Source organism: Fukomys damarensis, unplaced genomic scaffold (assembly GCF_012274545.1).
Source record: "Fukomys damarensis isolate Sample0158 unplaced genomic scaffold, DMR_v1.0_HiC HiC_scaffold_18, whole genome shotgun sequence".
In the NCBI taxonomy this organism is placed as follows: domain Eukaryota; kingdom Metazoa; phylum Chordata; class Mammalia; order Rodentia; family Bathyergidae; genus Fukomys; species Fukomys damarensis.
Window position 1 is genome coordinate 45,542,544 of NW_022900930.1, and position 24,278 is coordinate 45,566,821.

The 24,278-nt window shown below is 42.6% G+C and overlaps 1 protein-coding gene across 4 annotated transcripts in view; it reads left to right on the top strand.

The window, feature by feature from the left end:
* The window catches only part of Cdca2 (cell division cycle associated 2), a 34,891-nt gene extending 19,338 nt beyond the window's left edge, over positions 1-15,553 (top strand). For 2 of the 4 annotated variants that reach the window (XM_033765491.1, XM_010623695.2), the window contains 3 exons: positions 435-569; positions 9,541-9,712; positions 11,210-12,810. In XM_033765491.1, the coding sequence (XP_033621382.1) occupies positions 435-569; positions 9,541-9,712; positions 11,210-12,342 (1,440 nt within the window). In that variant the 3' untranslated portion in view covers positions 12,343-12,810. Of the gene's footprint in view, positions 1-434; positions 570-9,540; positions 9,713-10,201; positions 10,349-11,209; positions 12,811-15,041 lie in introns of those variants that run through there. The other 2 variants (XR_004517888.1, XM_033765492.1) reach the window with 2 other exon arrangements.
* The last annotated feature ends 8,725 nt before the right edge of the window (positions 15,554-24,278 follow it).

The following is a 24,278-nucleotide window of genomic DNA, read 5'->3' on the forward strand; positions in this document are numbered from 1 at the left end:
ATAGCATATAAACATACATTTTCGTAGGGCTTTTAGCTGGTATGGTTGTTTATAAATCCCAAATTCAAAACCTTGATATGATAATATAACCATTCATGATTTTCTTTCCTGTAACTCAAAAACAGGTACTAAATTATTTGTTTTCCATAAATATTTGATACATGAATAAATCAACTAATTCTTAAATTTCTTTCTTGGTAATATAATTGGGTCGTATCCCTATGCTTCTGGATGTGTTTGATAGATCAGACATTGATAAATACCACTTCCCTTGTTTGAGTTTTGGTTCAAATGCCTCTGATGGAATCAGTGAGTTAAGAACCACAAGATGTGAAATGGTAGCTCATCATAGGAAGGACAGCAAACGTGAGAGCTGTATTTTGAGTTGTGATCACTTGCGCTTTGTGGACCTGAACCTTAAACTTTCATTACAGCAGTTGACCAGTTTCTCAGAAGAGAATGTTTGCAACTTATATAATGTAGAAGCTCAGCCTTATAAAGAAAAGAAAGTTAATAGGAAGTGTCAAGACACCAGGTGTGCAAACAGAGCAGTTTCTAAAAAGAAACAGGTAAGTGTGTTTAAAGATACTCTGTGAGCTTTAGTGTATTTCTTCATTGTATGATAAAGCAAAAGGAGACAAATTTATCCCAGTTCATGGTGGACCAGGATTACTAAAGTAAGTCGTCTTATTCTAGAGTAGGATGGGCCTTAAAAGATTTAGACTCAACTGTTAGCCATGAGAGGGACAGAGTTGCTTCCGTCTCATCTCTGTGTGCCCCATTCAGCACAATAAATAGGAGACACTCAAATATGAGATGGTTTCTCACCTTTGAGTCTAAGCAACGTTTCATCCTAAGGGAATCCTCCCTAACTTTTTTGCTAATGTTTATGATCCCAGGAAGAATACACTATCAGTCAGAGCCACATGCATGGGTGTTTTCACCAGTTGTCGTCTAGCTGCGTTGCGGAGCATGGCCCATGCACTCATCTGTGCGCCATCCATCGAACAAGGCAGCGGCCCTGTGTGGCCAGCTTCACATCACCTTCTTTTTCAGGCTTGGCTCTCGTCCCAGTCTTGAGTGATAGAGACTTTCCAGTAAAGCCCAGGCTGTTTTCATTTGATGTCCTTTGCTAGTTCTCTCACGACGTGTCCCACCTATTGCATTTTGTCCAGTTCATAGTCGTCAGACTTGGCCTGCTGCTTGCGAGGGGAACAAAATAATCTCCAGTAGTTAGGATAGCCAGTGCAGGCCTGGTGTTCTGTGAACAGCTGCCCACAGAAAAGCTTTGCCAACTCCCGAGCTGCCAGCTCCTCTAGGGTGGGCAGCCGCGTGCCCTGGCCCGATGGCAGGAGCCCTGCCTGGTGAGGCCTTCAGCCCTGCCTTCCTGAGCTTCCCCTTTGTGATCTCTGATGACGGCCACAGCTCCCATGGATGTCTTGATTTCTCAGGCAAGGATGAATGCTGCTTTTCACCTTTTCTTCTCATTGTAACATCACTTCTGTCTATATAAGAAACAAATCAGAATCCAGATCTCAGCCTTCCTCACTACTTGCGTTCATCTCGGATGCCTTTGCTACCTGTGTGCTTAGCCCAGCCAGCACCTTAGCCCCGTTCCTCTCCCCCGTCCTCTTCATGGAGCCGTCATCTGGCCCCTCTGAATGCTCTCGAACTCTCAGATCCTGTGTCTCATAATTGTGTTTCTGTCTTCATCCTGAACTATTCGCTCTGTCCCCACAACTCTTCAGCAGTCTCAGCTCTGCGTATCCTTTTCTTCTGCCCTTGGCCCACCAGCAGAATTTCAGTTCTGGATTAATTGTTACCCCCTGCCATGTAACATCACCACTGCAGAGGTGCACGTAGGTAGGGAGGATAGTACTACAGTGGAGTCCTGATTTCAGACATCTGAAGTTTGGTCTCATTTTTCAGTACATTGCCACTTTGGTTTAATTATTTTTCAGTGAATAATTTTGTTTTGCTACCAGGAATTGAACTCGGGACCTTGCATGGGTGAGGCAGGCAGCAGCACCACTGGGCTAAATCCCCAGCCCTGCATTGAGTAATTTAATTACTAAAATTCATGTCCTGTTCTTCCTTGATATCTCAGCAGCAACTGACATGATCAGTCATTCCTGTACAGTCTGTTAAAAGTTGACTTCTACCCACCCTTTACTGTTTGTATTCCCTAGAATTCTTTCCTTTTAAAATTATTTTCTGGGTGTTATATCCATCATGATCAGTGACCAGTTTTGAAGAACACATCTTCCTGATTGAGCAATAGACTTGACATCTCTGAAACCATCCTATAATTCCAAAATCAGCATTTCCCAATCAATTCATCAATTTCACCACATAGCATTTCAAAAATTTCCATTCTATATGAAATTAAATGAAAATGACTGTTTTTTTGCAGTGGAATAGTACAGGTATCCTTGAGTCATCAAATTGAGAGGAAACTGAATTTTCCTGGTTCCCTTTATAAGATCACACTTTTAATAAATCGATAAAAGATCCTCTTGCTGAACAAATACATATAAACTCAAAGGTCTGTGTAAAATTTATTCCATTCGAAACTGATTTCCTTCATCTCTACACCTTAATAAACACGGCTACAAAAAATGCACACCTATTTCTTCATATCAGATTGGTGGTCAGAAAGTCCAAGAAGGACAGAGGATTAGATTGCTCCAACTCCTTCTAGGACCCTTGCTGAATTAATCTAGTTTATGTAATAAGAAGAGACTTAAAATAGCAGTGCGATGAGGAGGGGTATTACGCAGCAGAGGACAGCCTTCAGTGAATCTCTAGAAGACAAAGCAGATGGGAGCACACTGACAGAAGAGGTGGAAGATTTACAGCTCAGAATGTGCTAGGAGGGAGCTAGAGGGATCTGGGAACCAGCCTGCCTGTTGGAATCCCAAGAGACTCTGGGCGCAGCATTGGCAGGTACACTGGCTGGTGAGAGTGAGAAGTACTGAAAAAGCAGAGATTTTTGGAAATCGTGTGTACGGAACAGTTTGCAGCAGTTGGCTTGCCACCCCCGCTCCCGCACTGATGCTCAGAACAGATGTCGTCATCTAGGCTGAAGGTGCCTCACCCTGCTGTTCAGAAAGTCCCACAGTCTTGACAGCTAGCTCTCAACCCTAAAGCAAAGCCTAACAGTTTGACCTTTGTCATTCTGCCCTGCCCTCCCTGCCTTACCCTGCCCCGATCCACTCAGTTCCCAGGTAGACTTTTCATGCACGAAAGAGGCTCAGCTGGAATGCAGAGGAAACCCATACCAATGTGCCCAGTCTTTTCTTAAATAATAATCAGGTCATTGAGTGGAACAAGAAGCATGAAAAAGACAAGAGCAGTACTAATAGTAGAGTTTAAAAATTGACCCCCAAACAAATAGGTTATTCAGGAAATGGAAGAAATATATACATATATATTGTGTTTTACTCAGGTTTAAGAAAACGTGTGTAAAACTAAGAAGAGGATGCTATGAAAAAGGAATAGAAAAATCATTATAAAAATAGAAAATTTAAGAGATGATGGACGGCTCTGGGATAGTGCTCCTGGCCTACACCTAGCCTCGCATGGTCCCAGCTGGACACCCAACCTGGTCCCTCCAAGCCATTGGACCTAAGAGTCCTTAAAATGCAGGCATAGATGGTGATCAGAGCACCTCCTGCAAGTCACCTACATTGGGCCACACCTGAGTGCACAAAGTACTGACACTCACCTGGGTGAAGAATAGATCCAGGAGATAAAATAGGTAAAACTCTGCTCAAGCACAGACTTTCCGAATAGAACTCCAGTTGTATAAGAAATAATATCAAGAATCAATAAATGGGATTTACCAAATTAAAAGTCATTCGCATAGCAAAGGAAAAATCACAGCGAAGAGAACAAAATGGGAAGAGACACAGAATGGAAAAAATATTTTGCTAGCTCCTCCTTAGACAAAGGACTAATATGCAGAATATATGAAGAACTCAAAAAAATCAGATCCCCAATAATAAAAAGCCAAATCAAAAAACAGGCTGAAATGAATAGATACTTTTGGTGGGGGGTGGGGGGTGGAACTGGGGATCAAACTCAGGACCTTGCACTTGCAAAGGAGGCAGCGAAACCACTGAGCTGAATCCCCGGCCCAGGATAGACACTTTTTAGAAGAAGTACAAATTGCTAATAAACACCTGAAAAAATATTCAACATCTCTGGTCATTAGAGCAATGCACATTAAAACAACACTGAGATTCCATTTTATTCCAGAAAAAATGGCTATCTTCAAGAAATCAAATAGAAATGCTGGCTGCGGGGAAAAAAGGAATCCTTTTACATTGTTGGTGGCAATGTAAACTAGTGCAACCACTATGGAAATCCGTGTGGAAATTCCTCCAGTAGAAAGTCCATGCAGCCCATCTGTTTCCCTTCCAGGTGTCTCCCTGGAAGAGTTAAAGACGTATTACAACAATACCCTTATTTATAGCAGCCCACGTCATAATAGCTAAATTTGGAAGTGACCTATATGTCTATCAATAGGTGAATGGAAAAAAAATATTTATACACAGTGGAGTGCTATACCATAAAGAAGGATAAATGTGAGTGATTTGTTGGAAAATGGGTGCTCCTTGAAACAATGTTAAGTGAAATAAATCAGATACACACTTAAATATGGTATGCGTTCTGTGAGAAATCCAAAGTATGAATAAAGAGCAAATTAAGGCTGGGCATGGTGGCACATGCCTGTAATCCCAGCTCTTGGGAGAACTAGGCAGGAGGATTACTGTGAGCTCGAGGCCAGCCTGAACTACATTATGAGAACTTATCTCAAAAAACAAACAAATTAAGGATAATAGGAAACAGGGAGGTAGGTCTTTTGTAAATGGGACGATCTAAAGATGGAGGGAAGTAAAAAGACTTAAGATGCATTATTTGCATGTACCAACTCCCTACAGTGAATATAACCATCTATACTGCAAATATGTACTAATGGAATCTTTTTTAAAAAGATCCAGCAGCATTGCTTGGGATGGTCTTGTTTTGGATAGGTTCAGATAAACTTGACAGTTTTTTCCCAACATTCTGGATGTGAACAGCAAAAAGGAATGACACCATTTCCTCCTCAGCACGAAGGTTGTGATGTCAGCAGAGGCACAGGGCTCCCTCCACGCCTATGTCTAGCGTGGTAAGCAGGACAGGCTGCTGAAGCAACACCTGCTCATTCTTCGCAGCCTATCTAGAGACGACCATGGTACAAAATGGAAATAAAAATGAGGCTTCAATATGAAAACATTCAAACTCTCATTGTACGAAGAGAGCTGCATTTTTAATGTGCATTGAGATACCATTTCTCACTTTCTAGATGAGCAAGACTAGAAGTTAGCATCATACCGTAGGGGTGTCCTAGGTCACAGGCACACTCAGACACAGTAATGCAGATCTCTGCAAAATTCTGGGGAATTTGGCAGGATCTGGCCAGATGCAGTGCTCATTTACCCTTTGACCCCACATTCCTGTTTCTAAGAATCTGTCTCAAAGATGCACTGACAAAGTACGAGAAGGTATGTGTTACAGTGTTAGCTATTGTGATACTTGGTAAAGCAAAAGATTTTTTAAATGATGTTTACCAAGATGTGACTTATTAGCCAGACATGGTATAAAGACAGGTGCATGCCTATAACCCCAGCACTCAGGAGGCTGAGGCAGGATGATCGCCGTGAGTTTGAGGCCAGCAGGGCTACATAGTGAGTTCAAGGCCAGCCAGAACTATATAGTGAGACTATCTCAAACCAAAAAGAATATGTGACTTTTTAAATAAACTGTAGTGTGTCTGCAAAGTGAGTGTTATGCAGCTGTCGCGAGTCATGAAAACATCCGGTGCTGCTATGGAGGGATGCCAGGATATAGTACGGTTAAGTGAGGAAAGCAAGTTATTCAACAGTGTGTCGAGTAAGCTGTCATTACTGGCCAGATTGCGTCCTCCCGCCCCAATTTCTGTTTGAAGTCCTAATCTTTAGTCCTTAAAAAGGTCATTGGTTGTAACGGAGTCTGCAGGTGTCCTTATGGGAAGAGGAGGCTGGGACACGAAGGGCCACCAGCGATGTGTACACATGGAGAGAAGACTGCGGACCCCATGAGGGGCTCTGCAAGCCCGAGAGTGGCCACGAGAGGAGCCAGGCAGCGTGTGGATCTTAGAGTCGCCGCCTGCACACTCGTGATAACCTGCCGAGTCTGTCACGTGGGGTGAAGGCAGCCCTAGCAACCATACTGTCACTTGTCTAAGCAGAGTGTCAAAAAGTAATTCACATGTGTAGACACGTACAAATGTTGAATGAAAATAAAGTCTAAGACAAAAACTGGCTTTAGGGAACAGGGACACAGGAGAGGATGAATGAAAACTAGACTTTTTGAAATGTGCACTGTTTTTTAGTTGACTTTGCAACTATGTAAATATTTTATATGACTGTGAAACAAAATTAAATTAAAACTAGGAAAAAGTACTGTACTTAAAAATTGGAAGCAGAATGAAATATTGTACAGTTTTCAAGTTGGTAGCCCAACTTCTGAGGATTGTTTTCGTTTAGCAGGTGTGGGTATCAAACTCAGGACCTTGTGCTTGTGGGGCTGGTGGTGGCACCACTGAGCTAAATCCCCGGCCCCACTAAGGATTTTTTTCAAACCTGGAATTTGAATACGGTACAGTGGTACCTCAGTTCACAAACTTGATTCCTTCCGTAATTCTCGTCATAAACTGAGTTGAACGAGAACCAAATCCAATGGTTAGGGGCTTGGGATTTAGCTCAGTGGCACTGCACTTGCCTTGGAAGCACAAGGTCCTGAGTTCAATCCCCAGTACAAAAAAAAGAGTCAGTGGTTAGGATCAGTGTTGACCTGATGGAGAAACTTGATTCCATTTTCATCCACTTTGGTTTGTGGCCAGAATCTTGTAGAGGATTGAATTTGTGAACCAACAAGGTACCACTATTGTAGTGTGATAAAGACTGAAAATACAGTACCTACAAAGAAATCATAAGCAGTATGTAACACTGATATTGATATAGTTCAATTTAGAGTAAAGCTAAAGCAGTGTTTTACCATATGAAGTGAAAGATACAATTTTATTAATTCAAGCCAGCCATTACATGCATGTAATCCCAGCACTTGGGAGGCAGAGGCAGGAGGATTAAGTGTTCCAGACCATCCTAGATTATGGAGCAAGACCTTACCTCAAAAGCACCACAAAACAAATTTGTCTCACACTAAATTTAAGACTGGGACAGGGTTTCAGCTCAGTGGTTCTGCCACCTGCCTCGAAAGCACAAGGTTCTGAGTTCAATCCCTGGTACACACACAAAAACTAAATTTAAGACTAATTTTGGATTGGAAATATCAGTATGAATTCATTAAGAGAGTGAGCAAGTCTCACTGGCCCCCACAGCGGCACTGCTCTCTGCCAGTTCAGGGGATCAGGGTCCTGTGGCAAAAGGACTCCTTTCCGATTCCAACAGCAGGCGCAGAAGTGAGCTTGGGTCTACACCAGAGTGGGGCGGGGGCGGCTAGAGCGCACAGACCAAAGAGGTGACTTGACCATTTGACCATCAGAAATAAGAGTTGCAGTGCAGGAAAACAGTAAACATGACCTGACCGTTTTGTATGTTAACCCTTGAAACCACAGCTCTGTGTGCTGTCCACTGTCGTGATTCCCGTCTTACAGAGAGGGAGAATGAAATAAGTCTTCCAGTTACTGCCTAAGATTGTAAAGCAGTTTAAGTAGCAGAGTCAGCACTTGAATCCAAGGTATCTGGCACCAGAGGCAAAATTGTTTCTCCTTTGCAGCTCTTCTGTGAACCACACCTAAAGATTTTTATTTTCTGTTGGTTTCCATCTCCATTGACCATGCCGGCATTTCCTCAGCTTTTCCACGGAGCGTCTGTCAGCAGATGTTCTATGAAAAAAGTGTTTAATGGAAAATTATGTGTGTAGAGATTATTTGCCCTGAGAACTTCTCGGAATTCTGTGTTAAATTTGTATTGCATACCATCAAGAGGGACAATTCTTCTTATAGCAGTAGAAAGTTATTTTTTCATGGAATGTGGGGTTTTGTTTTTATATCTACCGATAGCTCAAGGAACACACCGTTCTGTGCCATTTCTGTACTCCTGAATCTCAGCCACTGTCCACACCATTACTTTCTCCTAAATCTCACGTGCTGCCACCCAGATGACCTTTCCGTGTGCAAGCTCAGAGACGTTCACACCCAAAGCGCAGTGCGCACAGGAGGCTTGCTTTCATTTCAGTCGTTGCCGCAGGGCCTGCCTGTGGGCCTTGCGTCTGCTGCTCCCGTGTGAACGTCCTGGCCGTGCATGGCTGGGTGCAGCTCTTGGTCCGTGTTGCCTGGCTTTGAGCTCCTGCTTCCCTTGTCTTTGAGAGGCTCTTGTGCTCAGGCCTGTGATCAGCCGGAACCGCTCTCAGGTGTGTGAGGTTTTACCCGGACATCTTTCTGTGGATCCCACCCTGAGTACCACTGTCAGTCAAATACCTATCTTCTCAGTCCAGAGTCTGTTATGGTGAAGTATTGAAACTGTTTTGAGGCCATGAGCTCCTTCAAGACCACATCCTGTGTGGATTTTGGGCCCACACCTACCATGTCATTACCAAGCACATAGAAGTTTCTTCAGAAATATTTGAATGAATTCTACTTTCTGAAAATATTGTTAAAAGCAAATTTGATGTTGGCCTAACGTCTGGTTCCCTCCAATGTTACCACACTGAATACATTCATTACTTTTGTCCATAAATCTTTCTGGTAATTCAGTGTAGTATTTGAGTTTCCCTGAAGTGTTTTCTATGTGAAACTTTTCTTTTTTAAACAAGCATAGGACATTATTTCTCAGTTGCTGGTACAGCACTCACTTGAATCTAATACTGCATTCTGGACATAACTAGAGCAATTTTTAATTTTTCTAGGAACCTATATTTATTTTTTAAAAACCCAGGATTTTGCTAAGACTTTGACCCCCATCTTCTCTTTGTGCTTGTTAAAACCCATCTTATTTTGACCTGTCCATTTTACTCTTGCTCACCTCATGTCTGTATCAGTTGGTTCAGCTTGCTTTGTGTTGTCTTCAGTTTTACCTGCACAGCTGTTGCTGCCTCCCCCACACTCGTTAACAGCGCCCCCTGTCGCATGTCACTGCATCCTTGTCACACATCTCCTAGGTTTGTCCCGCTCTGTAGCATCAGATCCATTTTTTCATGTACCCAGTGCTTGTCTTCGCAAATGCTTTGTGGAAATAGAGCTTCTGAACAGTTTATAAATCGAGATCTGCTTCTTATTTTCTCTGACTTGGTATATTACCCTACTCCTTACCAGTGACTCAGATGCCTGTGATCTTCAGTGTAATAACTGATGGTACGTTTTCCTGTCAAAATTACCTAAACATAATTAGTGTCCAATCACCAAAGTAAAGCTCATTAGAAGTGAAAGTTTCAAAATTGTGTGTGATCTTAGATCTCTCTCAGTTACAGTGTTTTAATCCATCTTCTCAGGTTTTTAAAAGTGGCAGAAAGAAGAAAAGAAAAGGAAAGAAAAGTGTGGAGAAATCTTTGTATGGAGAAAGAGAAACTGCTTCCAGGAAGCCGCTGCTGAGTCCTATTCCTGAGCTGCCAGAGGGCTCCGAGGCGGCAGCTTCCGTCACAGGCCCCCGAAGGCTGCGTGCAGGTGCCCTGTCCTCGTCCCCTTGGCCACGTCCTGTCTTCTGTCTTCACCTCCTTATTGCTGTTTGATTCTTTCTTCCTTTTTTGCATTCACTCTGTAAGTCGTACAGAAATAAGAATAGCAGCACTTCTTAATTATTATGAAAATTGTAAGTGAAGAAAGCTGTAGATAGTTTGTGGACTTTTTTCAGAATGTGATGAAAGCTCTGGATCCTTTTTCTAAAACAACATAAGATTTTTTTTTTTTAACAACACAGGACGTTCAATCCCAGCATTCCCCTTTCCCCCATTTAAAAATTTTTTTTTCTTTGAGACAGGAGTCTTGCGTAGACACTGAATTGTCCAGGCTGGGCTTGGACTTGCAGCCCTCCTGTCTCAGCCTCCCAGAGTCCTGAGACTACAGGCCTGTACCGTCCTAGCCAGCTTAGACACAAGATTTTGTGTGTGGTTTCCTGGGAAATAATTTCTGTTCATCATCATTTCTGCTTCTCAGAGCATCTTGCTGAATTCCACTTGGTGGTGTGGCCCATCATTAGATGCGAACAGGGTGCTAGATCTTACAGGACAACAAAAGTAAAAAATGTACCCATGCTATCTCATTAGCATTGGCATTGCTAGGCACAGCACACATCTACAAAAGGTAACTGCTAAGCAGACATCTTCTAGAAATGGTGTCTATAAAGTGAGTTTGATTACCTTGAAAGCTATTTATAAATGAAAGTCAAGTCTGTTAACACCCTGATTGGATAAAAAATGTACCAGGCTGCCTTTGCTTTACAGTGCTTGAATTTTAAATTGACTACAGTCACTAAATGTAATAAGTGGTCTTTTCCACCTTCTGTGAAGGCCCCAATCCATGCATGGGGGCCTCACTTGCTGGAGGCTGCAGTTTCAGCAGAGAATGAGGAATAAGATGTGTGTGTGTCTGTGTGTCTGTCTGTGTGTCTGTGTGTGTGTCTGTGTCTGTGTTTAGAACAGTGCGGCAAGCAGGGCTCTGAGTGCAGTGCTTTGTATTATAACTTAAAAAAGGAGCTCATGTGTCCTCCAAATCCCCAGATTTTCTCTCCTTATTTCAGGGGAAACCTGGAATGAGAAGTTTTAGAAGCACACTGTTGCCCATTTTTAGGAATTCATTTTCAGGGCAGTGGGAAATGTGGTTGCCTCGAGCTAGTGGCCCTTGAGGTGTGGGAGGAGCGTGGGTGCAGGGAACGCAGTTCGGGGCACTGGTCTCGTTTTCATGGTCTGAAGCTGTGTGCTTTATGAGTTCGTGCATCCAATGGCTATTTTCTTAACCTGTGCACTAGGAACAGCTGAGAGAGGAATATAATGACAGATGAGGACAGGTACAGTGTAACCCTTGTAGGTCTTACAATTTTTGAAAGCTTAAAACCCAATGTGATAGGGCATAATTACATACAAAGCACCAGGGTATTTAATAAATGTGAGGTTTATTTCCATCGTTACTTTTCAATTACATTTAAACTTATTTACATGCCCATAGATGATTTCAGCTCAACTGGAAAACGGGGAGAATTGGAGCTGCTTAACACCCCTGCTAAGAGAGAGAATCTTTGGCTTCTGAGCTCAGATTTGCATTCGCAGCAAGGCTTCGATGGATCCGATGCCTTTGAACTCTGCTGCTCCGATGTGACCGGTTCCTCACTGCCCACGGCCACCTCTGATGAAGATTCAGACACAAACGTGGGTAACAGTGCAAATATGGCAAAGGCAGAAAATGAGCAGGAATGTGAAAGTGAACTCAGAACTGACATGCAGACCAAAAGCAGTCAAGCTTCTGGCGCGTCTGTGACCAAAGAACTCCCTGTGTCAGATGATCTGAGACGTGATCTTATCCCGCAGTGCCAGGAAGTTGCTGTCAGATCTTTAGGTCAGGTTGCAGAAAAACTTTGTCAGATTTTTAACACTGCAAAAGATATAAAGTTGAAGGAACAGGATGACTTCTTAGTAGCTGCAGAGGGAAAATTGCAATGCGAGTCCACATCTGGCTCACAAGAAGAATTTAATTGTTTAGAAGATGTCCTCACCAGAAAGGGCCAAGAATCTGAGAGCCACAGCGAGGATGTGGAAAGCCGGCCTGCAGAAAGCGGGAATACTACAGGTTGTAGAGGAGGGAAACGCAGACGGCTCTCACTGTGCCGCTCTGACGATCACAGTGTCTGTTCACAGCAAAGCGGGAATCACAATCCTTCCTACGGCATGGGAAGCTCTGCAGAAGTGAGTCTCGGAGATCCCAAACTATGTAAAGATTTATGTGACGCCATAGAGCAAGCCTTCCAGAGAGCCAGTAGTGAAACCAAAGTACGGCGAAGCACAAGGCTCCAAAAAGATTCCGAAAACCAAGGGCTTGTGTGGCTCTCACTTCCGTCTCCTTCCACTTCCCAGAAAGCCAAAAGGAGAACCATCTGTGCATTGGATCGCAGGGAATTTGAAAGTTCGTCCCCTAGAAAACAGACCCCGTGCCCTGGGCAAAACCCAGGTGTGGTGGCCTCCATGTCAGGTGAAGAAAGCAGCCAGGACCAGGCTGCCACTGGCTCTCGTGTAACTGGGAAGAGGAGGAAGAGCCTTTGTGCCTTTCCCAGGGAGAAGGCGGAGAGCTTGCAAGGCAAGAGCTAACTAACCACGTCCCAGAGCGCTTGGCTGCAGAGGTAACCTGGCCTCGCGTCTTCCCTCCCACCTCCCAGCCTTTGTTCCAGTGCAGTGCTCGCAAGTTTCGAGTAAAATCGCCTATGATTTTTAAGTAGAAGTAAGTGAATTTCTTCATCATTTGAAATCAAAACATCCTCTTCAATGTGTGTGTGTTCTCTCTCCCCAAATAGTAAATGCTTTTGTTAGTATTTTGCTTAAAAACTGTTTTTATACCCAGAATACATTTCTGAATTTTTATTTCATGACCATACATTTAGCCCCGAAGGTTTAGACTCTGCTGTCAAAACATCCTTTAGAATCGACTGATTGTATCTCAGAAACTAGCTTCTTTTGCAGAAGATAATTTGATGGAAATAGTGAAACTTTATGAAAATGAAGATAATATATAAACACTTGAAATGGTGAATGCTATGAGATGTGTTTTTATTTTACAGTGTGGCAAAAATGGTTAAAATTCTTCAAGAAAAATAAAGATTACAAAGCTTGTTTTCTCTTTGGGTTAAATGTAAAGGAAGCTTTCATGACTTTGCTGTTCTCAAATGAAAGTTTTGCTTTAGTCCTTAAAATAAATGTGAAATTTCAGAAAATTCTTTGGATAACTGGAATAACTCTACTGTGAAAACAACATTTCCTTCAAGGTTCTGTGCTTGTTGGGTCCAGCAGTTTAGTCTTTTAAAGACTAGACTCCCAAATTAGTCACAGGCAATTTGGGATCGAATTCATGGTTTGCCATAAAAATAATTTTGAAGAGCAAAACCTCTTTTGAATGGGCTCTGGAAAATAGTTGTACTGACAAGTAGCACGGCGGTTGGTCACTGATTTCCTGGTCACTGATTTTCACGCAGCATTTTCCACCAGCTCTAACTTTTTATTTCATGCTACCCAGGACCATCACTTGTCTCAGTTTCTCTAGTTATGCTTTTTGCAATATTTCCCATGGCTGTTTTAGTTATAGTAGCTTGAAAAGCCAAAATTGCTGTCCATCCGGAATTTGTGAGCCCACATAAATCATCGTATCATTAAACAATTGTCTCTGAAATCCTTTAAATCATTAAGCTCTCCAGGGCCATGATAGCAGAAACAGGGTAACAAGTAGAGCCCCTATAAATAACACAACAGGGAAGAAAGCGCCCGCTGGGCAGCCCATTTCCCCCTTGGAGATGGAGACTATTTGTTACCTCTGCGGCACCGGCGGGTCTGGGCCTCCCGCTGCTAAAGACTAATGTATTTTACATTAACACTCAAAGTGATCCCCAATTTCTTCTGCTCAAGGGTGGATTGTTTAAAATTTTCTTTTATCTTTACATGTAAATTATTTATGGACTGTCCCCCTCATTTAGGTTTGGCGTGGTTGCCAGATCAATACCACTGAAAACAAACTTTAAAGAAAACTAATTATCTTCTTAGGAGGTCTTTCAGTTTTGATAATTTTAAAAGAAAAGTTCAAGTGTTAAAAGGATTTGAGGTTTTACAATTTTTTAATTTCTCCTTTGTTTAATATGAAGGCTAAAAACGATTGATATTTGTCCCCCTTCTACTTGATGATAATACAGCGACTCAGCTGTATTGGACTTCTGAACATTTCACATGCTTTGTTTATTTCTCGGAAAGTGCTAATGAAGATGAAGGAACTGTTTTGACCTGTGATTTTTATCTTGGTTTTTCTGATGTAAATTTGTTCTCATTTTTTAACGCCTACAGTTTAAAATATAAACATACTTTATAGTCCTATCGATTTGAAAATGTTTCCTTGTAAATATTTTATTGACATCTGTAAATAACAAATGGGCAGTTTCCGGAAAAGAACAAGTCTCAAAAGTCACAGTTTAGACTTGAGTTTTATCTAGCGAATCTCGCTTGTTAAAAGATTTATAAAGTTAACTTCTGTATTTGATCGTGCTTGCTCACTTGTTTGTTTGCTTCTTTTTCACTGTTTTCATTAACAGTTAAACAGTTGGCTTCAAAATGTTTTCTTTCCTGCCTTTTTTATTGCAGTACCCAGCCCTGCACATTTTGCTCCTCTCCGGCTTACATCATCCACTTCCCTCCTGCAGATTCTTGTCAGCTCCAGTAGATGGCAGCATGACATCTGGAGTTTGCCCTTCCCTAGGCGAATCCTAAAAGCAAGGCAACTCTAACTGCTGTTTCCTATGCTTCCCTTTACTTTTACTCATTTTTATTACAAAAATAGTAAGTGTCTCTTGAAACGTGCTGAGACCTATACAAAATTAAAACAGAAACATCAAGCGCTGTCTTCCTTTTCCACACACCGCATAAATACGGTGCTGGCTCACTTTCCTCCCAGGGCATTCGTCGTGAACCCTGGTAGCAGCTCATTGCCCACAACTTTCCTGTTACTCAGAAGTACGGTGTCATTGTCGGCCAGCAGCATCGCTGCATGTGCTGTTCTACAACTTGCTTATTCCACAAGATACCGATGAGTATCCTGCAGTCTGACAGACAGCCCTAGGGCCATGTAAGTCTTTTTCAGCCCTGCACAGAATTAGGTATTTTTGACATCTGTCATCTAGGTAGCCATCTCCTTATTAATGGGTGTGAGTTGTCTCCAGCTTTTGCTCCTGAAAATTCTGCCACATTGGGTTCGTGTGGAAATGTCTCTGAAGGAGAAATTCTTTGCAATTAAAATATCGATTTCTCTCCCATAGGCCTTTGTTGGCCAGCTCCCCTACGTACAGACTTTTCCACTCTCCTTGCTGTCACGTTCTCTTGCTGCTTCATGTTCGCTCCCTGCCTTGCTCTCACTGGAGCTCCAGAACTGCGGGTGAAGTTTGGAGCTGGCAGAACAAGGAGAAAATGATTGATCGTGCCTGATTCATGCTTTGGAAAACTGAGCTATTTTTAAAGTCAAATGTAGTGATGTAAAGTAACTCAGTGCAATATACTCTTTAAGCATACAGTTCGAATGGCAGTGAATTTACAGTCATGTAACCATGGTGATAAGCAATAAAATGGTTCCCACCAGCCCAGCCTTCACAACTGCTGGTCTGGTTTCTGTTGCTATTCTGCTTTTTCCAGAATGCTACAGAAATGGAGTCATGTAACAGATACCCATTTATGTCTGGTTAAGTAAGCATACTGTTTTTGGGATTCACTGATGTCGCATGTTATAAGTAAATGATACCTGTTTACTACTGGGTAGTATTCCTTTTTATAGATGTACCACTGTTTGTTTATTCATTCACCATTCTGGATGTTTGGATTGTTTCTGTGTTTTTTGGCTATTACAAATAAAACTGCTATAAATGTTCACATTTTTTTTACAGACTTGTTCTTTGTCTTGGATAGAGATGGGATTCCTAGATGTATAATTGGTATATGTTTACCTTTTTAAGAAACCATAGGCCAACTATTTTGGTACACACCTTTGATCTCAGTACTCGGAGGCTGGGGTAGGAGGATCAAAAGTTCAGTCCGGCCTGGACAACTTATTAAGGCCCTGCCTCAAAATAAATATTTTAAAAAGGGCTGGCCATATAGATCATTGTAAAGGAAATATGAAATATGAAAAGCAGGAAAGAAAAGGGAAAAAAAAACCTACCAAGCTTTATGTAATGGCTAAACCACTTTTCATTCCTAGTGTCAACACATTTTTTTTTCCTTTGCTTTGTGTCTTCACCAGGATGTGGTATTTTGGTCTTTTTTATTTTAACCATCCTATTACATGTACAGTAGTGTTTCATTATGGTTTCAATTTACTTTTAATTGTCATGTGTTGTGTGAGATGAGGGTGGAGTTTTGTTTTTAATACAAATTACCCAGCTCCGTTTGTTACAAAGCGTATCCATTTCTCACTGAATTATGTTGCCACCTTTACTGAGCTCATTTGAGCTTACCTTTGTAGATCTACTTCTGGATTATATTCTTTGTTTTTATACTGATATCACATCATTTTAAAAGCTTTTAACAATCTTTTACTGCATGGCTGCCTATTCAAGTTTTATTGGCCAAAATTAACTTACTTGATCTTTTCCCCTGTTTTCTCTGCTTATTTATAGGTTATTTCTACTATGACAATAAAATTCTTAAATAGGAAAAAAAAATCTTTTACTGTGAATTTGTGTCACAGTTTATGTTTAAAGTTCTTGGGAAGGTGTTGAGGAAAAGCAACACGCTAACTTACCAAATCTGTCTGGAGCCTTCAGTTACTGCCCAGACCTAGATCTACCTGCTGGGCAAAGAAGCCAAGTCAGTAGTGAAAAGCTTACAGAGATATGGTAAGGAAAGCAATTTCCCTGCCGTGCTTGTACCGTCTGCCCAGCCTGCTACAAACTGGTTTACTATAGTTGAAGATTCAGAGTTGTGACCATGCATCACTAGAAGATTCAGTTGCTGAGAAGTCATCGTCTTTCTGTACTATGCACTGTAAATAGTTGTAAGAAAATTGAGGTATATTAAATAAAGTTGCTAAAAAATTAAACCTGGTCCATTTATTTTCATGAAAGTTTTATTACAGTTTGGTTTAATATAAAAAATCACCACTCCACACTCAGAAACCTTAGGATCTGAGAATTACTTCTTGACCCTGGAAAATGTCCCCGCACCAGGTCACCTCAGGTAGGCCGAGCATGGCTTTATTGATACAGGCATGTAGCTGACAACTACGTGGGCCAGGCACTCATTTGTGAGTGGAGCCACCACTTCAGATGCTCAGTTCTCCCTGAGGGGCAGAACACAGGTTTAAAAAGGGATCCCGAGGATCGCCAGCCCTTCAGGTGGCACCAGCTTTGGACCAGGCAGGTTTCCTTTTACTCTGCAGAAGTTAACGCTTGAACAAGTTCACTGTTCGGAGTTTTGTTGGAGTGAGATCCACAGTGTAAGATCCAGACCAAATGCCTTTCAGTACTGTTCACTGAGTCCAGGCCGTAGATGCAGGCTGGCTGCCTCCTGTGTATTTCACCTTTTTCTTCCATTCAGGATGAACCTGAAATTCGAACTAGACTACAGGTGGTAAATTGTACAGAACATTTTAAATAAACCTCTTGAATGCTTATGCATTTGTTTTTTGTAGTACCAGGTCTCTTTATGGCATGTCTGAAGGATTTGATCTGGGTTTGAAATCCTAGATCAAGTGAGTGGAATTGGTATTCAGTTAAAATAAATAATTGTACATACAAAAAATAGGGTTTTGTCTTAAATTTATGTCATGACTGTGGTTTGGCTAGCCTTACAATGTACTAATTGCTATTGCATTATAGCTTAACAATTTCAAATTTTCCAGTATACAAGTATGTTCATTTTGTATAATCTTTGATGCTTTTCTTTTTTTAAAATGAGACTGATACAAACTACAAATGATAGCTTAAGTGAGAAATGAGTAATCACTCCCATTTAGTGGATATATATTTTTATTTTACATCTTCAAGATCATGCTTAGCCTGGTTATGACCCTGAAGATTTATTGGGGGAAATTTTTGGGGAATTGGGATTCAAATATTTTCTGGAACTGCTACTTTTTTTATATATATACTTTATTATGCCATATATAAAAATAAAAGAAATGAGTGCACAGTAAAGAAAAATACGATTTTGTAAGGGGTGGTTGGAATTTCATCACATTTCCAATGCCCATCTGGACAGCTGATTTTTAAGTCTTCTTTTCTCATTTGTCAAAAGCATACAACTTGACTAAATTGTTTAATTTACATGGTGTGATAAAAGTGTTCTGCAGCAGCACATCAGCTGGCATTCTGGGTTTAGATGTGATAGAAGAACATTCAAATTATGTTTTAAAATTCCAAAACCACAAGTGTATGGGGATTTTTAAGCTCTTCAGTTTAGAGGCAACTATTATATCTGCTTACTAGCTCTAACATTTCCTTTTCATGTCCTTATTCACCCACTTAAAATTTACTTTTAAGAAAATTCTACCTTTAAAAAAGTTCTTCCATTCTGATAATATTTCATAATCATTGATTTGATAGTAGCACTTCTTTTTTTGCCATTTAAAGTCAAACTGCATTTCCAGTGTTATATCTAGGATTCTTTTGGATAAACAAGGAAATAAGTGCTAATAGTTGTTTCTGTTTTTGTTTTCCTCAGTTTAGGCACATGAAAAAGCTCCTAAGTAGCATCAGGTACTTGCAAAAATAGGTTCTTCCAAGTGTCTGCTTCAAACAGTGGAATTTTTCTTCTTCAGTATAAAATTGACATTAAGCGGTTGAAAGTTTATATAGAAAATGAAGGCAAGAAAATTTCTCGGTTCAAGTAAGTTGTGTTCAGATGCCAGGTTGAACATAAAATGTGTGACTTTATACCTAACATTTGAAGAAATGCAGTGTATCCGATTCTAATTGTTCAGAACAAAGCTGTATTCCAAGGCACCCATACTTATACTTGTCTTTTCCTTGTTTTAAGTATAAGTTGGGAATGAAGATTTCAGAAGCACTGTATCCCCCACTCAAACCTGAAAAACCTGGTGTTAGTCTTGGGTGATTTCCAGTGACCCTCTGCCTCCCTTCTTCCTGCCCCCTGTGTAGATTTGGAACCGGGCAGCCATTTTTGTTTTTGGAAGGGAAAGGAGACAGATATAATGAATGACTTTTATTGTGCAATATTTCAAACTCTCTTGAATGCATTCGAATGGGGTGGAAACTGCTCTGCCCTATGTCATAGCCAAAACAAACAAAACATATTCCCTAAACCTGGATGTGTATTTCTCTCAAACTGGCAGTAGAGTTCAGCTCTCAAACAAAAATTTGATTTGACAATTTTTAGCCCTTGTTCAACGGAATATTAGGATAGGTCGCAGCCAAAGCAAATACCATGGGGAAAAATTAATGTACATATTTACAGCTTGCAGGTGGCATTTTTTTCTTAATAGTTGCAGATTTGTCTTAAAGAATTGCGTTTGTGGTAATACTTTTAAATAGACTACTCTTTTGCCAATATCTTAGAAATGAATCCTGATAATAATAACTCAAAGTGTGAATAAATTCTACAGAGGTCCCTGAAGAATGATAAATGGCTGAATTTAAGTATTTAAACGTTTAGAGGCCAGGAAGAATCTGAGAAATCTAGGAATATTAGACGTAACAAATACGCACTAAAACCCCTTTGGTAGCATCCTTCTATGCCTGCCCCCCCAAGAATCCACTCTTAAGAAGCATCAATGGTTCCTTTATGATACAGCCTTCAACATTACCAACTCCAGCCAGTCCCACCTCGGCTGTTAAGTATTCACCCGACCTCGCCTCTATGGGGAGAAAACACATGATCAGCATCATTCATTTTGTGACGCACCATAACCCAGTTAAGATGCATGATTAATCACAAAATAGCTTTGAATTTATGGTATGGTTACCTGTGAACAACAGGCTCTTGCTTTATGTCTTAACTAAGAAGATATGGTGGAAACGAACTTGTAAACCAGGGATCTGTCCCTCATAGTGGTCACAAAGACTTCAACCCCCCCTTCCAGGTCCTGCCCTTGAAATAGAAAATCCTGACACTGATCAGATGTTTGATCAGACGTTTTGCTCAACACTCTCGGGCAGGAGTGTGAGTGGAGTAAAACCACTGGTGAATCCCACGGGCTGCTGACTCCATGGCACAAACTGGACAGATGAATGCTGCCCTTGGCTTATGCTTTACTTAGAGACCTGCGTGTGGGAGCAAAGAGTCCTACTTCCCGAGCACTGTGAAGTCTAACTCTGTGCCTACAAACTAGCCTGCCTGGCATGTTGTACACAGACAAATCATTCGAAAGAGTGGGTGTTTAGGTGTGGTTTGTCACGGGTGGGTGAGTGGGTGCGGCTGAGACCCACACGCTCAGGCTGTGAAGACAGAAATGGATGGGTGTGTGATTCAAAAAGGGGAAAGGGCACCAGGAATGTCTGGGGTCAGAGTGGGTTCTTATATTTCAATCTGAAAATGTCGCTTTAAGTTCTTTGTCTTCCAATTTAGAAGTTGTGGAGGCGGCGAGTACTCTGAGTCACGTGGGAACAACTGAACGCTGGGTTGTCCGTATTCTACTTTTTAAAATTTATCCAAGTAAACTTATTTGTAAATTCCAAACTGACCTCCAATCAGACTGGAGCCTCTTAAGCAGTGCCCAGTGTTGGCTTCTTCTCTCTTCGGAGAAAGGCCCCAACTTCCCTTTAAGTACATTACCCAGGCAAGCCCCTTAGTGGAGGCTTGGCTCCTCCTCTTTTTCTTTTTTTAACACGCGCTTTAGTAAAACACAGAAAACATCCTTGTAAGACATTGCTGTGTGGCTTCATATCTCTGGATGTAGAGAGTGGGGTAGTATCGTTCCTATCTTGCAAGGGAGGTGACGAGAGAAAAGGGACCGGAGCGACCATAAAACCTGGAAAGGGCTGGAGGCCTTCTGATGCCCAGCCGCTGCTTTATTTACCGGCAACAGCTGCCCTCCGTCTCCTCGTACCTAGGTGCTCCCCGAAGTAGCCCTGGGGAGTCACTGGCTGCTCCCTTAGGTTTTAGCTCGGGAGCCACTGAAATCCATGGCTGTACCCGTCATCCAGAATCTCAAAGATACTCAGAAGTCGCCTCTATTTTCTTAAAATTAACTAAATCGCGAGCATCATTTTTACCTTTTTTCTCTAAAAAACACGTACATTTGTTTTTGGAGAGCGGAGAACTGGGGACAGAGGAGAATCCAGAGGAATCTGTTTGAGGAGTCAGGACTGCTGCGTTCATTCGGGTGCCGATTGTTGGAACAAGCAGCAGTCTCAGCTAATTCCTAAAATACATGCCCAGGGTCCCGCGGCTGTCCTGTAAATGTCCAGGTGGATTTATATCCTGCATTTCTCCAAGAGAAGAAAATAATCCCAAACACTTGGGAGGCCAGTGTCCTTTTGACATTTTCCTGCCTTTTCCCTCTTCTCCTCTGCCATCCACGAGCAAAGGGCTGTTACCACCCAGCCAAAAGCTGTAACAATATTAAGATGTTTTCCTCAACCTTGTCCCCAGAAAGATACTCTGTTTCCAAAAGATTGTTCTCCCCTGGGCATTACATCATGAATTGATTCAGTTCTTGGAGGAAGAAATTGGACCAAATATAATAGATTACCTCCTGGGGAAACATACTTAGGTTGTTAAGTATTCCCACCAGAAAACGAAGAAACTGCGTATATATTACTACGCGTCCACATTTAACCTTCTACCCTACTGCAACTGAACAGGGAGCATTTTTTCTCTAAAGGTTTTTGTTTTAGTGGGGGTCAGTTAGAGCATTTCTCCTTTATTTTTCTAAGGAATACAAGTATTCTTTGTGTTTGCCGTTACCCACACTTCCTCAGGCACCGCGCCCTGGGAGAGGTTAGGGCACAGCAGCCCCCAAAGATGTCCTTCCCGTGCATAAGCCTTGCCTCCCAATGGGTACGAGGAGAACAGGGTGGCTGCGGTGCAGTAGGGTGCTCAATATATTTCATTTTCCCAGAGGAAGTTTTTGGCCTCCGGGGTGCGTACCCAACAGAAAAGAGGTGACACTTGCCAAGCAGTTGGAACGTCTCTCTGCGGTCATGTGGACAGTGTGGCCTTGAGAGCGTGGCCATGAGGCTCACAAGAACAGGGCTCAGGTTTCCTCTTTCTTGGGAACTCTTAATGATTGATGCAATAACTCCCATCCAATAAATAGTGTAGCAAGAAATGTGGGAGCCGTTTTCCTTTCCAAATTCACAAGCGGGAGAGGAGAAGGGGCAGGGTAGTGTTGGCTGCAGAACCCTGTTGGCCCCGGAGAGTGGGGACTTGGAATATGCGCTGAGCAACTGGAGGGACTGGTAGTGACAGAGGGCCTTTCATCACCAAGTGCCCAGGTGGTGGCTGGAAGGTCCGCCCAGGGCCTCGTTAGCAGATCATAGGAACATGAGGCGAGCTGGCATTATTGCTGAGAACTGGATGGGCAGGCCTGTTCAGCAACGCTCGGTTATTGTCCTGTCTCATAAATCTCCAGTCAGAAGATTCGCACAGCCTCCCAGGGCACTGTTCTATAGCTTTTTACTCCTTTTTCCAAGTCAGAGCCTGCCAGTGGATCCAGCCAGGCCCGACCCAGCCTCAGAGTGTACACCTGTGGGGGTGGCCAGAGCCCTGTGTACTCTGGTGAGAACACACAGGACCGCTCTACTGCTCCAGCAACTTCCTGTGGCTGTATATTTATCTCAAAAGTTCAAAAAACGTTAACTTCAAGCCACAATAACAAAAGTCTGCTAGCCTCAATGATCTCATCTGTAAAATGGGAATATCCACAATATCTACTTTCTGTGTAAAACATTGCTACTGGCCACTTGGATTCAAATGCTCAGGATTGTTTGCTTGCCACTGACCCCATCAAAAGAGATCAAAAGAAGCCACTTACTGTGATGAAAAGGAAAAGGGATTTGTTTTGCATATTTTGCCCATTTATTTGAGGAGAAATGGGAATGCCTGTCAATACCCTGAGGCCCTAGGAAGTTTGGAGAAGCTGCTCATCTCTGAAAAAATAAATCTGGCATTTAAAGTTCCTTTTTGCTGTGTCAGTTGCAGTATGAGCATCAGACGATACAGATGTTCATCTTGTTTTTGTCAGCCCGGCATCTTATGCCTTGTTATAGTCACCCACTCCCTAGGACAGCGCATCACTAGCAGAGGAGAGGTACCCTGATGGTTGTTTTTCTGCAGGGCCACTGTGGTAGCAGGTGTTTCCCCAAGTGCCCTCATTTAATGACCTCACGCCATGACACCCATGGCACAGATCGAGAAGCCAAGGCCCTAAGCGCTGACATGCTTGCCCGAGACCCTGGCACTGCTCGGTGGTGCGGCTGGAATTAGGAGTCTGCCCGGCCACTGCCATTCTCCCTGAGTGCAGATTTGTGACAGGAGAGGCCAGGACTTGGGACTATCCAAGAGAAGGATCACACAGGGAGGATGAGAATTTTCTCGGTGCCAGACTGCCAAATGCTATCAGCAATGTCCTGGGTAGAAAGCTGCCCTCTCCCAAGGGACCTGAGATCCAAAGCGCTCTTTGCTGCACTTGGGGGCGAGGCGGCTCCTTCAGCCTCCAGGCTCGCTGTCCTGTCATCCTGCGCACTCTCCGAAGGAGATCCGTCCCCTGAGGACATCTGCCAGCAGTGGCAAACCTGGCTAAGCTCGTCGCTCCCAGCTTAGATTTTAGAAATCAAGCTGTGGGGAGGCTGTTTGTCACCAGTGAGGTCTTTCCTTGCACTGAGTACTCCAGCTCTGGCTAAGCGTTTTTTCCATCTATTTAAAACTCCCAGCCTTGCTCCGTTTTTTCCCTCCAGCCATGGAAATTAAGTCCACTTATCTTTGTATCATCCAAAATGTGTCCACCTGTGGTTTAGCCAGTGGGGTGAGGGATGAGCCTTAGCTAAGGACAGAGGACGATTGTCAGGAGGTTCCAGCTAGGGTCTGGTGGGACAGCGGTGTCCCCCAAGGGTCTCGCCCTGTCCTGGAGTTCAGTAGCCACCCTCCATCCTGCTGGGTATCCCCTGTCCGGGAAGAGCTGTGTCTGGGCTGTGTGCAATTGCTGCCATTTTGGTTGGGAGGCCCAGGAGGTGAAGCTGGCATGAGGGAAGCTGGAGCTGGCACAGGTCCTGCCTTGAGGGCTGAGGACAGCAAGTGCCAAAAGAAATGTTTGTTAAGTGATAATTAATTACCAGGCAGTGAGTGGAACATAATTTTAGTTGGCAAGCCTGCCTTAAGTAGAGAGGCTATTAAAACCAGGGGTCCCTCCGCTCCTTGCCCTGTCTCCTACCATGGTACCAAAGACATTTTGGGACAAAATGGGAGTTTCTCTGCAAAGTGTCCCTGGGTGTGGATACTGTCCCAGGAAAAAGTCTGTTAAAATGTTTTAGGATATGCAATGTTATGCTTACGATTTGAGAGATGCCCAATGTAGCTGGCAATTGTGCATAATCAGGATGACGGAG